The following is a 16,593-nucleotide window of genomic DNA, read 5'->3' as shown; positions in this document are numbered from 1 at the left end:
CGGGAAGTGGGAGAAAAACGGGTGTGAGTTACATACATACAAACATACAAGTGAAGCTAATATAAAAGCGTGTTAAAATATGCTAAAAACAGCTGTCCATTTTGGTCAGAGTACTGTAGTGGATTGTACTGTATCGCTATTTAAAGCATTTTCTTATATTTCAGTGTGCGTTGTGCACTCCCAAGAAATTACTGTCGTGCAGTGTAGAGTTTTTTGGATTTTGAGGTTTTTAATATAAAATGTTTATCTATCTACCCATTTTGTGTAAATTACTGGAATCTAGTGTACTTATAAAGGGTTGTAGAGTCCGTAGAAGCATTTATGAAATGTTTCATAAATATATGAATTTTGTACAATATTGTTTTATTGCCTTAATTCTATACGGTTTGATTGATGGTTATGAGAACGCGCGATTTGTTTGGTGAACCACGAGCGAAGCCGGGGCGGACTGCTAGTACATTATGTACTGTGGTGTATTGTACTGTAACATATCGCTGTATGCACTGTAGTTTTTTTATGTTGTAGTCGACTATGGAGCTGGCGGGTCGCCTGGTAATCGCTACCAACGCCCATAAACATTTAGAGAGGCGTACGGTCGCTTGCAGAACTTGCGCCTTACAAATGTATTGCCTACTTCAAGCTGGAAAATGATTAAGTAAGGATCGTTACAGTTTATAGTGTTCCTTACAATATAGCATATTCATAGGGCAGCCCCTCCCTAGCAATCAGCCACCCGCCGGCGGCGAGCGACAGCGCGTAGCCGGCGGTCGGCGCGCACAGGCACAGCCCGTACACCGGGCCGCGCGCCCAGCGGGGCCGCCGCGACGCCAGCGCCGCGCCGTAGCGCCGCAGCAGCGCCTGCTCCGCGCCTGCGCCGTGCGATTGTGTGACCCAGCGGGCAACCGAGCTGGTGGTGCTGGTGGTGATCACCACCGCCCGTGAACATTTGCTGAGGTGTGGTGTTGCAAATGCGTTGCCCGCTTTTAAGGGGAAATGGATGAGGAAAGGATTGGCGACGGGAATAAAGGAATGGGATGAAAAGGGCGAGGAAAAGGACACCAGCCACCGACTATGAGATATAGGGAATCTTAGAACACTTAAATGATCTGGTGGAAAGAAGGATAGAAAAAAAATGCTTAGAGTAAAAAGAAAAGATAGTGAAAAAGCTACACAAACATGAAAAAACATTCACGGAGACAGAAAATGGATACTTTATGACGCATAATGCTATGAGAAAGAAATTGTCCCAAATAAACTCATCTTTATATAACACTAGCTGCGCCCCGCAGTTTCACCCGCGTTAGTGCGTATCCTGTAGGAATATCGGAATAAAAAGTTGCCTATGTGTTATTCCAGTTGTCCAGCTGTCTACGTACCAAATTTCATTGCAATCAGTTCAGTAGTTTTTGCGTGAAAGAACAACAAACACACACACATCCTTACAAACTTTTGCATTTATAATATTAGTAGGATTAGTAGGACTAGTAGGATTCTATATACATATACGTACCTAAACTATGTACAGTGCGCACGTTCATCACAGCTTCCGTAGCGAGTCGCGTCGCCTGTTCCAATTCCTCTTGTTCTTTTGCTTCGGACTTCTTGTTAATATAACCTTCGAGGCAAATGGCTCCAATGACCTGAATATGAATGAACGAATGAATGAATGAATGAATGAATGAAAGTTCTTTATTCCGTACAAAAACAAATAATATACAGGCGAAAATCCTAAAACAATTAATAATTAAAATGGGATTAAATGACAACAATTTCCAATCAAACACAATAAATTTTATTTTATTTTCATTTATTATCAAAATTAGAATTTTTGATTTATATAAGGAAAAGGACATATTAAACAGTTATAAGTGACATACATTGAATTAAGGAATCAAAAAATTTGGCTTCCATAAAAAACAATGAGTTACACTTATTTATATGCTAGCTAAGCCCCGCGTGAGTCCGTATCCCGTAGAAATATCGTAATAAAAAGTTGCCTATATGTTATTCCAGTTGTCCAGCTGTCTACGTAGTTCAGTAGTTTTTGCGTGAAAGAGCAACAAACATACAAAGACACAGACGCTCATCCTCACAAACTTTTGCATTTATAATATTAGTGGGATAGGATAGCTGCACCCGGCAAACGCTGTTCTGCCTTACTCTTATCATTTAGGGGTATGAAAAATAGATGTTGGCCGATTCTCATAGATACCGGATAAGCACAAAAAATTTCATCAAAATCGGTCAAGCCGTTTCGGAGGAGTATGGCAACGAAAACTGTGACACGAGAATTTTATATATTAGATACATATATATTTTTTTCACTAATACTACTTACACAAGGAACGCTTAGAAGACTGATGAGTGTCATCTTCCAAGAGTAGAACATAGCCAGACCCACGCCTAGTACCATAGTGCTTATTCCTTGAAGCACTGTACCTAAACGGATTCCTAAAAAGAATAAACAAACATTATAAAATGTAATTAATAAAAATGTAGTTTGTACAAAGCAAAAACTAGCTTTCGAAATGACTTGTGAATGTAAGTCATTTACAAATTTCAGTCAGCCATCAGTAAAAAGTCAAGTCATTTTACAGTCAACTGACAGCTAACTTATTAAAAACTTTATTTCGTAATAATGATTAAGTTGTAGTTAGAACTACGATGTGATTTTTTTATTAATATCATGTGTCACGATTTATTATTCATGTGATTAGTGTCATTTTCAATTAAAATAATACTTTTTTTTCCAAACATTTTTTTTTTCGATAACTAATTTCCTTCCAAAAATGCACTAATATTCATCTCTTACGATCCCATTTATTACGCAAAGAAAGAAAGGTCGAACCTGTAGCCCCCTGCACGGCGGCGCAGTCGGTAGCCAACCTCGCGCACAGCGCACCCACTGAGTTGGCGGGCTCGTCGAACCAGCCTTGTTCCTGTAAATAAGCCGGTTTCATTTATTATTAAAAATAATTATAGTATTATTAAGCAGGGGTGGATCAGTGGTGGGAACCTCGGACTTTAAAATCAATAAGTCGGGGTTCGAGACCGGGCGAGCGAGCAGGAAATAAATTGATTTTTCAATTTATCTGCACATGTAACATCACCACTGCTTAAAACGGTGAAGGAAGACATCGTGAGGAAACCGGCATGTCCAACAATCAAAAGTTCGAGGACATGTGACATCTGCCAACCCGCACTTGGCCAGCGTGGTGGATTATTGCCTGAACCCTCGTAGGAGGCCTGTATCCCAGCAGTGGGAACATATATGGGCTGATGATGATGATGATAGTGTTATTGGGATAAGTTTTCTGTTTATACGTAATCAAGCCTGTGTGTGTCTATTTAAGTGTATCGTGGTGTTTATCTGAGTCTGTATCTGTATATATTCATCCAAGCCTGTATGTGTCTATATTAACGTGTGCGTCTATTAATGTGTGTGTGTGTGCGTTTGTTTGTGTGTGTATCTATGTAAGTGTGCGACCATTTGTGTGTGTCTATTTAAGTGTGCGTCTATTTATGCGTTTGTGTCTATTTATGTGTATGTTGTCTATTTATGTGTGTGTCTGTTTATGAACGCGAAGGTGCCTATCTGTGTACACACCTGCCGCAAATAATTGGCGAAGGTGGCGACCCGCAAGCGGTCGGTGAGGCGGGCGCCGGCGCGGCCGAGCAGCCAGCCCTGCAGGAAGGTGACGAGCCCGCTGAGCGCGGCCGCCGCGCCGAACAGCGCCGCGTACACCTGCGACTGGGCGAGGATCGCGCCGCGGTCCGGCCACGAGAACATCTGGGAGTTGGGGAATTATTAAAGAGTCGTGTCGTTTTTTAAATTAGAGAATTTATAACGCAATTTTAAGCGCGATCTATCCACCAGTATTTGACGCGACGTTTTAGAAATTTGAGAATTTTTAACGCGATTTTAAGCTTGATGTTATGCATTATGTTATTTAACGCGACGTTTCGTGGTATCGCCGGAAGACATGTAACATCTGTATGTTCTTTCGGCGTCGTTTTGCCAACGCCTAGCCTCTCGGCCACCCGTGATCCCGCCTCTATAATCGAACTTCTATTATTTCGGTTTCATCTGCATAAGGGAAAGTTCCTGTGTGTGCTCAAATCCCGCTTCGTGATAAAAAATTTTCATTTAAACGACATGTCAGTGCTATAAAACTTTTTTAGTTTAATCTAGAAAGTGTTCAAACTCTATCTTAAAATACAACCCAAACTTTAACTGATATTACAATCAACAAAATTATGATAAGGATGATTAGGATTAGATTTAAAATAAGGATTATGACATGGAGCAGAATTAGGATTGAAATTATGAGTACAAACAAGATTAAGTGTTTGGATAAGGTAAGGACATCAGTATTAGAAACGGAATTGTGACTATTATTAGTATTTGGATTAGAAATAGGATTATTATAGGATCAGGATTCTTGCGAGGATTGATTTATATTATTGACTTTTAAGGAAATATTAGGAGAAGTATAAAATACTCAACTTACCCCATATAACTTCGAGAAGAGTAAAGCGAATATTGGCATAGTGGCGCCAATTAACAGAGATGCGATCCCCCCGCCCAAGAGTAAAGGCCATTCTGCTTTATTGAGTTTTAGAAGTTGCCAGCTACCTACATCTTCTTCAGGCTCTTCTTCAATCTCTTTCTAAAATAAAAAAAAAAAATAATAACAAAATCTTCTTTTGTTGAGTTGGCAATTTGTAAGAATTGGACAAAATTTAAATAGGACCACACGGAAGGCACTGAAACATAAAAAAGATTCAACAAAATCGGATCACCCTATGAGATAATAAACGAAATATACTATTGAAGTGATACCGGCCTCCTTTAAAAATTCTATAAAGAGATGCATACTTTGATTTGAACAATTTGAACAACTATTTTGTGGATGTGCCCGATCAAACATATATGGTGACAATGATGATTAATGATGATGATGATGATGATGATGATGATGATGATGATGAAGATGATGATGGTATAATACACTTACAATTTGTGGTACGACATCTGGCGGTGCATTGTGAAGCGATGTGACGGAGCCTATACGACGGCTGCCGCGGATGAAACTGTCTCGAGTGAATGACTCTGAAATTTAATCATAAATTTCATCAACATCATCTGCCCATACATGTTCCCACTGTTGGGACACGGGCCTACTTCCTAATATATAAAACCTTTCTCTTGAATAACTATCTATTTAAAAAAATCATCAAAATTCGTTGTGTAGTTTTAAAGATCTAAGCATATATATGTACATAAACAATAATAATAAAAAACAGTAGCAGTCGCGGGACTGCCGATAGAAGTGAAAACGGAACTATTAAGTTGAGAGTAATGAAAACTATATGCAAAAATTATATGAAATTTATGTACGCGCACATAATACAGTCAGAAATAGTCGATGTATTAGTGTATACGTGTACACAGGCTACTGCGCGTGCGCTAGTCTGGCTCTCCATAGCTATAGATATACTATTATCATTAGCATGTCGGTGACGCGAACCGAGGATTTTACCCTCTACCAAAACGCTCAACGCGCCTAAAGAAGTTTTCACTTCAAAAATAATTTATTTTTCAAAAAATATTGTGACACATAGAAATGAACCCATTTTCCTTACAGTTTTCTTCCAATTTCTTCCAGTTAGGAAAAAGTATATTTTATTCCTTCAAAAATCTTTAAAAAAATTTTTTATCTATTACGGAATATAGAATACATACATAGGGACAGACGCGGAACGTACAGATTTTAAAATGTATTGTAATGCTTGAAAGACATTATGCGAGCAAAAACTTTTGAGTTTGAGTTTGAGTTACCTTTCCGCGACAACACACTACTGGTCCGCCTCACTCGAGTGAGTTTCACTTGCACGTCATCGTTGGTACACTCTTCTTGCGTCGTTTCTATACTCCTGTGAGAATAAAAAGTTATTATGAGTATGGTGATGATGATTACCTTGATGATGATGATGTTCATTGGTGATACAAGAACACAAGTGATATATTACACATACATAAAGATATGATTATATTCACCTATTTGTCATGTCGTTTTTAACCAGTTTCCAATAAGCTCCCTTCATTTCCAACAATTCGGCGTGTGTGCCCTGCTCGAGAACCGAACCCTGATCCACGTACACTATGCGAGACGCGTTCACTATTGTGGATAATCTGTGACAAAAATATTATTTTTTATTTTTTTTGCAGACCGTACTGAATCTTGTAATAGTGTATTTAAATGAAATTAAAATGTTTTATTTTGTACATACTGTACTAAAGTTTATAAGTATGGATTATTTTAATAGAGCAACTACAGAGTTTGTTGCCGGCTCTTCTCTGTAGAAACTGTCTTCCGAACCGGTGGTAAATGTTATAACTGTGTTATGTCGATTCAAAAGTGCTTCTATAAGAAGGCTAATTGAATAAATAAATGTTTGCGTTTGAGTTTGATTATACATTGTTTTAATCAAGGACACTACTAATTTACTTACTAAACACACGGTAGGCACCAGCTTTCAAATAAAAAAAATAATCATTAACATATACCCAATAAAAAGTTAAGAGGTAACATACACAAAAAATAACAATTATAATGATATCCTCCTCTTTTTGAAGTCAGTTGACAAAAGAAATAGACATAGAGCTATTAATTTTTTTTTGTAAATATAAAAGAAATCACTTACCGATGGGAAACTACTAACGTGGTGCGTCCTTTACTTGCTGCATCTAGCGCCAATTGTACCTAAAATGAACAAAAAATAAAAAATGTTGACATTTAATACAGCGCCATCTAGTTTCATAGTACTTAACTAAGTTAAGCACTAAAATATAAGTAGCATAAATGATTTTTTTAGTCCGTATACGTATGGGGAAATCAAGTTTATATTTTTATTTACGAAACTTAGTAAAAGCAATTATATATAATGTAATGGGCGGCCTTATCGCTTAAAAGCGATTTCTTCCATGCAACCCAGAATGAGAACATTATTTTATTGCGTTCGATATCTTTTTTTTCGTAGTGAGCTAAAAGATAGACTCAAATACCGTCTGATGATCGAATTTTGAATAAAGGTCCAATATACCTGTTTCTCCGAAGCCGGATCCAGGGCAGAGGTCGGTTCATCTAGCAATAAAATGGCTGGTTTCCGCAATAAGGCCCTAGCAATGGCCACCCTCTGTTTCTGACCCCCAGATAACTGAGCCCCGCCTTCTCCTATCGTTGTGTCATAGCCCTGGAATATCACACGAATATTATAAACATGAAGGTTTGTTTGTTTGGATGTTTGTCCGTCAATCACGTTGAAACTACTCAACGGATTTTGATGAAATTTGGTACACAGACAGGGTATCAGCTGACTTGGGTGATGTGGTAATTTTTTATGAAATCAACCCTTTCTTATTCCCTTACGAATTTAAAGTCGGCAATCAATTTGTACAGGTGTAAGGTCTGTAATCAACCTTACGCCTCTCCAGATGTCTCCAGATGGGCGCTGGTAGCGCTTACCATCAGGCGACCCACCAGCTCCATTGCCGACTATGACATAAAAAAATCTCTGCGAAGTGTGATAACGCTAAAAAAAATACTATAATAAATAACAATTTTAAAATGATGGGCTGAATACACCAAATTATATGTCAAACTAGTTAAAAACGATTTTCAAAAATTCGCTCCTCAAAAATAAGAAATAATTAAGTCTACTAAAATTTTAATTTTATAGGATGACATATTTATTTATTTATACGTGCAGTGATATGCAAACTCACTCTTTCTAACTACAATACACTAAAAACAAGACATTCTAGAATTAATACTTACATCAACAAGTTTAGATATAAACGTATGCGCGTGCGCAGTCTTAGCGGCCTCTATAATATCTTCCTCACTGGCGCCATCTACGCCGAGAGTTATGTTGTCACGTATTGTGCCACTGAATAGAACTGGCTCTTGGCCCACTACACCTGTAATTTTTTATTTTTTATTTCATAATTTATGGTTATACCGTTCATATAAAAGAAGATAACAGAATATATAAGAAAAGAACAGAATTTTTTTTTCTTATAACAAATTACGAGTCATATGTTCCTAAAGTGGCTAAAATAAAAATGTTTTATTGCCTTTTAATCTTTGTATTAAAAAGAATCAATAAATAATTTTTCCATCTACCTTAAATTATAATTAAGGATATTTCTACCATATCCATCTGTAACCATCTGTAAAGCTATTTCTACCATTTTCTACTGTAACTGACCACTACCATTTCAATACCAATTTCTACCATTCAAACCAATTTCTACCAAACACTCACCAATGCTAGTCCTAAAGTGATGCAAGTTGAGCTCCTTCAAGTTATTGCCGTCAACAGTAACACTGCCAGCATCAGGCTCGTACGCTCTTTGCAACAGTTGCAACAGCGTCGACTTGCCGCTGCCCGAACTGCCCACAAGGGCGACTGTTTCACCAGCGTTAACGCGCAGTGTTAAGCCTCGGAGTACCTGGTTTGTTATTTATTTATTTAAGGACAAGCAGTTCGCTCCGGCTTCGCCCGTGGTACATGTATAGCCTATATCACTCAGCGAAGTTGCAGCTTACTAATGGTGAAAGAATTTTTAAAATCGGTCCACCAGTTTTTGAGTTCATCCATTACAATTAAACAAACAAAAATACACACTCTTCCTCTTTATAATATTAGTGTAGATAGATTACACACTCTTTCACATTCTATATTTAAAAAACAATCATCCATACATCATGGTGTACTAAATTTTGTAATAAATTTAAATAATTTTTCATATTTTTGAGATTTTTTATGTTTATAAGCAATATGAATTGATGTTAGCTTTAAACGTATCACCACAGATAACATAATACTACACTGCGTCTTATTAATAGTATTAGTTTAAAACAATCATTTACAAGATTTATCAAATAAAATTGTTGTTTTTTCTTAATAAACAACAATTTAAACGAAAAAAATATTTTTTGTAGTATCCCAGCTATACTAATAAGTAGCAAATAATTGGATACCTCCATCAACAAACAGTGGTGCTCAAGCATGCATCAAGCAGTGGTGGCTCAATGGTCAGAACCTCGGACTTCAAAATCGATAAGCCGGGGTTCGAGACCGGGCGAGCGTGCAGGAAATAAATAAATTTTTCAATTTATCTGCAAATGTGGATAACATCACCACTGCTTAAAACGGTGAAGGAAAACATCGTGAGGAAACCGGCATGTCCGAGAATCAAAAGTTCGACGACATGTGACATCTGCCAACCTGCACTTGGCCAGCGTGGTGGATTATGGCCTGAACCATCATAGGAGGCCTGTGTCCCAGCAGTGGAAACATATATGGGCTGATGATGATGATCAGCAAAAACAAATAGGAAAATATTAATATCAAATTACCTTAACATCCGGCCGCGAAGGATAATTGAAATACAAGTTCTCGAACAAGATATTCCCTTTAAACCTCTCCGGCTTGATTCCAGAATCTTCTAGAGGGTTTATTTTCGATTTCTTCTCCAACAGCTTGAAGAGGGACTTCGCTGCCCCCCTTGCGGTTGAGAATATTTCCAAGTGTGGGTTGCACATGGCAATATTTTGAGCTGCGGCGAAACAGCAGAACAGCACCTAGGAATTTTTGTTCATGGTCATAATATATTTGAAATTAGCTTATTGATTTCGGTGTATTAAAAATGTATTGTATTAGATAAATTTCTCCGACTATATTCTTATTATGTTTTATATAATTATTATGGCCTATAGATATATATTTTATCTTATTATATGTATATTATTAAGTATTCTTATTGGCAACTGACTTAAAATTTTTTTAGTATAATATGTGAATAATGTGGTGGATCATGCATTTGTTTATTTTAATTCACAACAGTTGTGTTTCAAATATATCATTGCCACTGCAAAACCACAATTTAAACAAACAAATGTTTATTATAATGTATCTTATTCCATTATACTCGGGTATCAGAACGAAGGTACTCGGTTAGAAAGCTTACGTGGGACAGGTTCAACACGGTGAGGTCCTTTGAGTTTAATTTAATTTACTATTATTAAACAAAATCACTATAATATAGTCAAAAACAAAGTAGCTTCCTCTGTCCCTTAGCCCTATGTATGCTTAAATCTTTAAAACGCAACGAATCCTGATGGAGTTTTTTTAATAACTAGAGTGATTCTAGAGGAAAGTTTATAGGTATCATCTATTAAACAACTCCGAATTAACGCGGATAGGGGGTAGTAGGGGGTAACGCGGGTAGGGGAGGAAGTAAAGAAAGAAAGAAAGAAAGAAAGAAAGAAAACAAGCTTTATTGCCACATAAAAAAAAACTAACATAAAAAAACAAACCCATGGAAAAAGTAATATAAATTAAAAAATTAAAACTAATATAAATAAAAATTAACATGGCAATCGGGACAGACTCAGCCATGCTGACGGGCTTTAACCCCCGAACAGCGCTGATTTTCAGTCCCATTGCCCACGTGTTTTGTTCGAGGTTCTTATATATTTGTCGAGGTACCAACCATATCATACAAATGCACAGTAAATATTAATTAAACAGATGGTAGTAGGGGGGGCGCTTGCACTTACCGTGACCATGACGCCCGGGTGGTAGGCGACGCGGTGCGGCGGCAGGTCGGCGTCGCGCACGCACAGCGCGGCGCCGTACGCGAACACGACCGCGTTCAAGCTGTACGTGAGCAACCAGCCCAGCCCCGCGCCGCCCGCCGCCCACGCGCCGCGCCGCCGCGCCGCCGCGCCGCCGCCGCGCAGCGACTCCTTGTACCTGCGTACGTCACGCGGCTCAAACTCACGCTCATATGTGTTTGTTTACTAGCTGCGCCCCGCGGTTTCGCCTGCGTAAGTTCGCATCCCGTAGGAATATCGGGATAAAAAGTTGCCTGTATGTTATTCCAGTTGTCCAGCTGTCTACGTACCAAATTTCATTGCAATCGGTCCAGTTGTTTTTGCGTGAAACTTTCGCATTTATAATATTAGCAGGAGAGTAGTAGTAGTAGTAATTAGAGGATAGTGTGATGGATGTGTGATGATGTGATGTGTGTGTGTTGGTTGCTCTTTCACGCTAAAACTACTGAACCGATTGCAATGAATTTGGCACGTAGACAGCTGGACAACTGGAATAACATATAGGCAACTTTTCATCCCGATATTCCTACGGGATACAGACTTGCGCGGGTGAAACCGCGGGGCGCAGCTAGAGCTTTATGAATGAGAAATTTAGAAAGAATAGAAACGGATGGCCGAGAGGCGTTGTTAAAGTATGGCAAAAAGACGCGGGTTCGAATCCCGCCTCGTGATCAATTTTTGATAAGGATCGTTAGAAACAAACGACGTCCTTACGTCTTTATTTTTCTACTTCTTTGGCATAAGCTAAAAGCGTGTTTTGTTGTACAATACGGAAAGCTGGTGCCTGCGTTGTTTCAGTTAAATTTCGTCTAGTTCTAATGTTTTAAAGGAAGCTTATATGTTGGTAGCAATAACTGTTAAATAGGAGATTATTCAATCGAAACTCACTTTTCAACCTCCTTCTCCTCACCCCCATAAGCCCGCACGGTCCGGATCGCGGCCAGCGCTTGCTCCACCACTCGACCCGCAATGCCATATGACGTCACTTCCTCCGCCGAACAGCGGGTTTGGTACTGAAATACACAATAATTCTTATTTCCAACTCAAATCGCCTTCGAATTGTCGAAACTAAACCATATTTATTGAACGATAAGGAAGGTATTAGCTTCACAAAAAGGGATCATCACAATTGGTTCACCAAGTCATAAGTTCTGTGGTAACGAAATCATAAAAGCAGACGTATTGGGAATTTGATCTCTTATTTATTTGAAGTCGCTTGATAAAATAGGTAAAGAGATATCTTCTAACTCAAATTAAATTTATTATTACACCCCTCTTGCACTACATAGTAAATTCACTTATTTTTACTTACTTCTTGTCTCTAATCTCACTTACTCTCTACTTAAATTAGCTTAACTTCATTTTTGTGTTTGTCTTTTCGTTTTTTTATCTTTTTTACCTTAGCAACAGTAGCGGTGACCACCAATGCGAGCGGCACCACCGCCAGCCCGGCCAACGTTAGCTGCCAACCGTACACCATGGCGACTGTTGACGAGTTCACCACATTGCCAACCAGGTAGCTTATCATGGCCACGTGTTGGCCCACTCCGGCGCGGAGTTTCTCTGTGTCCCTGGGCAGATGAAAAAAAAATTTAATTACATGTTAAAAAAAATAATAATTTTAATTACATGTTAAAAAAAAATAATAATTTTAATTACATGTTAAAAAAAGAATAAAAATAATTTTAATTACATGTTAAAAAATAATAAAAATAATTTTAATTACATGTTAAAAAAAGAATAAAAATTATACAGTTCATACCGCTTTTTTATCGATTGTACCACCGACTGTATCTTATATACCGCTGTGTAAAAAATGGTACAAAAGATACAGTCCATACATGTCAATCAACTTTCAACCGACTTCAAAAAAGGGAAGGTTCTCAATTCTAGTGTAGTTTTTGTCATTGTTAGATCATAAATTTTTATGGGTTAACCGAATTTAAAACCTCTTTTTTATTTAAAAGCTCTGGTATGGTGGACCATTTTAATCTGGTCTAGTTCTGACAAGGGGGATAAACAATCTGTCTAAAATCTTAATCTCATTCTCCTATCTCTCTCTCTAATGTATATATCACTTACTCTGTAATGGTTGTCGCAAAATTCATTGAGGTGTTTGTGTCAAAAAAGGCAGTTTCCTGGCTCAGCACTGCGCGTAACAACCGCCAGCGTATCCTTGTTATCTGAAAGATAAATGTTATAAGTACCAGTGTAAAATATAGCGGATGATGTCCCAGATAACCTATTTAATACATTGTAAGATCAATCAACACTAGGAAACTTTATTCATCCAACTTCTTTCGTATATTGAAACATGTAACGGAAAATTACCTCTGGTTCTTCTCAATAGAAACTGCTTTTCAAAGTGGTGAATGTAAAGATGTTAGGGCGATTCAAAAGTGCCAGAAAAGCCTATCTTTAAAAATGTTTCTGTATGTTTGTATGCTTGTATAATTGTATGTAACCGACTCCTTTAGTTTCGATTTAGACACACTTTTAATCGACAGACTTAATTCAAACTTTGTACACTTATCAAGAATCAGTGATAAAACAACAATTACATGAGGTTATCTTATTGTCCTGGTAACGATCGCCAGGATTAAACAATGTATAAGGCTCTGTATAAGAAAAGACTTAAACACTCTGTATAAGAGCAAGTGAGCATCATTAAAGCGTGATGTTTTCAACTAAGCTTATTATTTTCTTTTCAATGAAGGTAGGTATACATTTTCGAATACCCACCATTCTGACAGCAGCCCAGTTAGCTAAAGTGACAGCTGTCGCCGCGAACAACAACTGAGCCGCCATGATGGCGACGCTCGCGAGTGCGAAAGAGACAGAGTCATCGACTAGAGCGTCCATATGCAGTGTTCGGTTACCATCGTATCTGGAAAGATTATGTCATTTCACAACTTTAAAAACAATTGAGGGCAATAAAAAATGCTGTGAATGATGCTATGCTATATATGCTATTGTAGTCAATCACGCTGAAACTACGCAACGGATTTTGATGAAATTTGGTACACAGACAGGGTACGAGCTGACTTGAGTGATAGGATACTTTTTATCTCAATAATTAAATTAAAATGAAGGCTTCCTTGGGATATAACAGGATAATAACAGTTATTAATATCCATATGGCAAACGCTGTTCTGCCTTACTCGTATCGTTTAGGGGTATGAAAAATAGATGTTAGCCGATTCTCAGACCTACCCAATATGCTTACCAAATTTCAGAGGAATCGGTCAAGCCGTTTCGGAGGAGTATAGAGACTAACATTGTGACACGAGAATTTTATATAAAAGATTTATTTATATAATAACTTATTTATTATTTATTTATAAAAATATTTATATAATATATTTATGTAATAACAGTTATTAGTTTACTGTTTAACAGTTATTTAGCATGTCCATACGCAGTTTAATGACTAATTAATAGAATAACCATAATTACACCCACCCCAGTAAACAGATACTCACAGCTTCTGCCCACCTCCGAACAGCCCCAATATCATTTTATCAGATGGCGGATCCTTAGCATTATTCCTTTGCACAAACAGCGCAGTCAGTTCTCCATAAATTAGTACCGCAGCTACCATACCAGTGGAACATATAAAACCCGTGATAGCCGCGCAGAGTGTCGCCAGTTTCTCCGATAGTGTTGCATAGCGCCACTGGAAATAATAATTAACATTAATATAAAAAACTAACTAACCTCTCATTGTCACATCAACCTCATAAAATATATACCACAGATAAAAAAGTGAAGTCCCGTGTCCCCTAGTGGGGTATGGGGCAGATGATGTACATCCGTTTCACTGATCGATTTTCTTTAGGGACAAGTAGGTGATCAGCCTTCTGTGTCCTGCCAGACCGGAACATTTTTTTTTTTTGCGTCCCCACCGGGAATTGAACCCAGGACCCCTCGGTTCTACGCTCACGCATTAACCACTGTACCAAGGAGGCGGTCATACCACACATAACATGACTAATAATGAAATGCACATAATTATCACAAAAATTAAAAATTTCAATATAAATTTATATTAAAAAAACACCAAATCTCTTATTGTCTCATCAACTTTCTTAAATTTATATGACAGATCTAGTATATTAAATTCTCGTGTCACAATTTTCGTTGCCTTACTCATCCGAAACGGCTTGACCGATTTTGATGAAATTTTTTGTGCTTATCCGGTATCTATGAGAATCGGCCAACATCTATTTTTCATACCCCTAAATGATAAGAGTAAGGCAGAACAGCGTTTGCCGGGTGCAGCTAGTATAACATATATATATACTTAGTGATATACCGGATAGACCGAATTAAAATTTACATATTACAAATCGCTAAATCTATTACGCATACACGTGTCGAATTTAACCGCCTTTATAAAAGTCGGTTATAACAGATAATCAATAGTTTCCATAAATCACATGTTATTACATAATATTTATCCATAACAGTTTAATTGTCGATAATTGAATCGAGTCAGTTTTTATAGCTACGAACTACGCAGTTGGTAAACGAGAAAAATCTAGGAATTAAAGGAAAAACGTTACTCAAGAATAGCTCAATCGATTTTAGTGATGAATGAATGAATGAATGAAAAGAATAAATGCATGAAATGAATGAATATTCTTTCGTGAATAAGATAAATACACGAAATAAAGACGAACCAAAAAACTTAGGACAAATTTCAAATAGGGTTTATCGCGTGGTAGCGATATCTATCAGGCAACCCAATAAAGGAAAAGAGATGTTTGGTTTATTGTAAATATCTTTGTCTGGATTGAGACAGGATGTCGGTCTAGTTTTGTAAATAACAAGCTTTTGCGCGCAGCTTCGCCCTCGCGGTCTTCATAAACTTTCATCTCCTATTCTATCCTCTTGGGGGTAGAATTTATCAGAATCCCTTCTTAGCGAATATCTACGTCATAACATCTATCTGCATGCCAAATTTCAGCCCGATCCGTCCAGTGGTTTGGGCTGTGATATATCACTGTCAGTCAGTCCTATGAGTTATATATATTTAGATAACGTTTCGGTTATTTTTTTACGTCACTTTTAACTGGTAAGTAACAGGAAGTGTTATTTCTTAACGACCGTTGTTATTATAATGATGGTCTTCGACCGCAACCGGTTTTAGGAACTACACAAATACGTCATGTGGTCAAACGCTTATATATTTTAACATGGTTTTTCAACTTGATATAGTCAAAGAACATATTTTTGCTTAACACGTGGTGGTCGAATGGTTATTATATTATGTTATACTAGCTGCGCCCCGTGGTTGTGACCGTGTAAGTCCGTATCCCGTAGGAATATCGGGATAAAAAGTTGCCTATATGTTATTCCAGTTGTCCAGCTATCTACGTACCAAATTTCATTGCAATCGGTTCAGTAGTTTTTGCGTGAAAGAGCAACAAACACACACATCCTTACAAACTTTCACATTTATAATATTACTAGTAGAAGATAAGACATTTTTTTGAAAGAAAGAATGTTAAATTTTTATGTTATCTATGTCAATACATTACAGAGTATAATAAAAACAGTTGCAATAAGTACAAAACCGCGCTTTTCAACGTCGGTCAAGCGATTGGCCTGCAGTTATGACGTCATACGCCATCGGTCAATAGCACGTCTTATAAAAACCGGTTTTAAAGTGTGTCTGAATTTTTACCGGTTTTTCTGCAAATAAAGAAAGTCGTGTGAATATGCTTCCATTTTATTGAGGATAATCCCTACTAATATTATAAATGCGAAAGTAGCTCTGTCTCTCTGTTACGCAATAACCACTGAACCGATTTTGATGAAGTTTGGTACACAAACATGATATGAGCTGATTTGGTTGATAGGATTTTTATCCCGATTAAATGCTGCCTTGGGATAAAACGGG

General features: G+C 37.6%; 1 protein-coding gene across 1 annotated transcript in view; it reads right to left on the bottom strand.

Moving 5' to 3' along the window:
• The window catches only part of LOC119838192 (multidrug resistance protein homolog 49-like), a 34,350-nt gene that overhangs the window by 5,283 nt on the left and 12,474 nt on the right, over positions 1 to 16,593 (bottom strand). Inside the window, exons 2-21 of the mRNA XM_038364036.1 lie at positions 14,171 to 14,364; positions 13,431 to 13,575; positions 12,771 to 12,871; positions 12,088 to 12,259; positions 11,577 to 11,701; positions 10,632 to 10,827; positions 9,429 to 9,653; positions 8,332 to 8,518; positions 7,842 to 7,984; positions 7,108 to 7,257; positions 6,709 to 6,767; positions 6,062 to 6,196; positions 5,843 to 5,937; positions 5,019 to 5,113; positions 4,512 to 4,670; positions 3,608 to 3,790; positions 2,849 to 2,939; positions 2,339 to 2,451; positions 1,511 to 1,640; positions 689 to 869 (exon numbers count right to left, since the gene is read on the bottom strand). Of these exons, the coding sequence (XP_038219964.1) occupies positions 689 to 869; positions 1,511 to 1,640; positions 2,339 to 2,451; positions 2,849 to 2,939; positions 3,608 to 3,790; positions 4,512 to 4,670; positions 5,019 to 5,113; positions 5,843 to 5,937; positions 6,062 to 6,196; positions 6,709 to 6,767; positions 7,108 to 7,257; positions 7,842 to 7,984; positions 8,332 to 8,518; positions 9,429 to 9,653; positions 10,632 to 10,827; positions 11,577 to 11,701; positions 12,088 to 12,259; positions 12,771 to 12,871; positions 13,431 to 13,575; positions 14,171 to 14,364 (2,879 nt within the window). The remainder of the gene's footprint in view (positions 1 to 688; positions 870 to 1,510; positions 1,641 to 2,338; positions 2,452 to 2,848; positions 2,940 to 3,607; positions 3,791 to 4,511; positions 4,671 to 5,018; positions 5,114 to 5,842; positions 5,938 to 6,061; positions 6,197 to 6,708; positions 6,768 to 7,107; positions 7,258 to 7,841; positions 7,985 to 8,331; positions 8,519 to 9,428; positions 9,654 to 10,631; positions 10,828 to 11,576; positions 11,702 to 12,087; positions 12,260 to 12,770; positions 12,872 to 13,430; positions 13,576 to 14,170; positions 14,365 to 16,593) is intronic.

This window comes from Zerene cesonia, unplaced genomic scaffold, assembly GCF_012273895.1.
Source record: "Zerene cesonia ecotype Mississippi unplaced genomic scaffold, Zerene_cesonia_1.1 Zces_u001, whole genome shotgun sequence".
NCBI lineage: Eukaryota > Metazoa > Arthropoda > Insecta > Lepidoptera > Pieridae > Zerene > Zerene cesonia.
The sequence above is the reverse complement of the archived record's forward strand: the minus strand, read 5'-3'. Positions and strand labels throughout refer to the sequence as shown.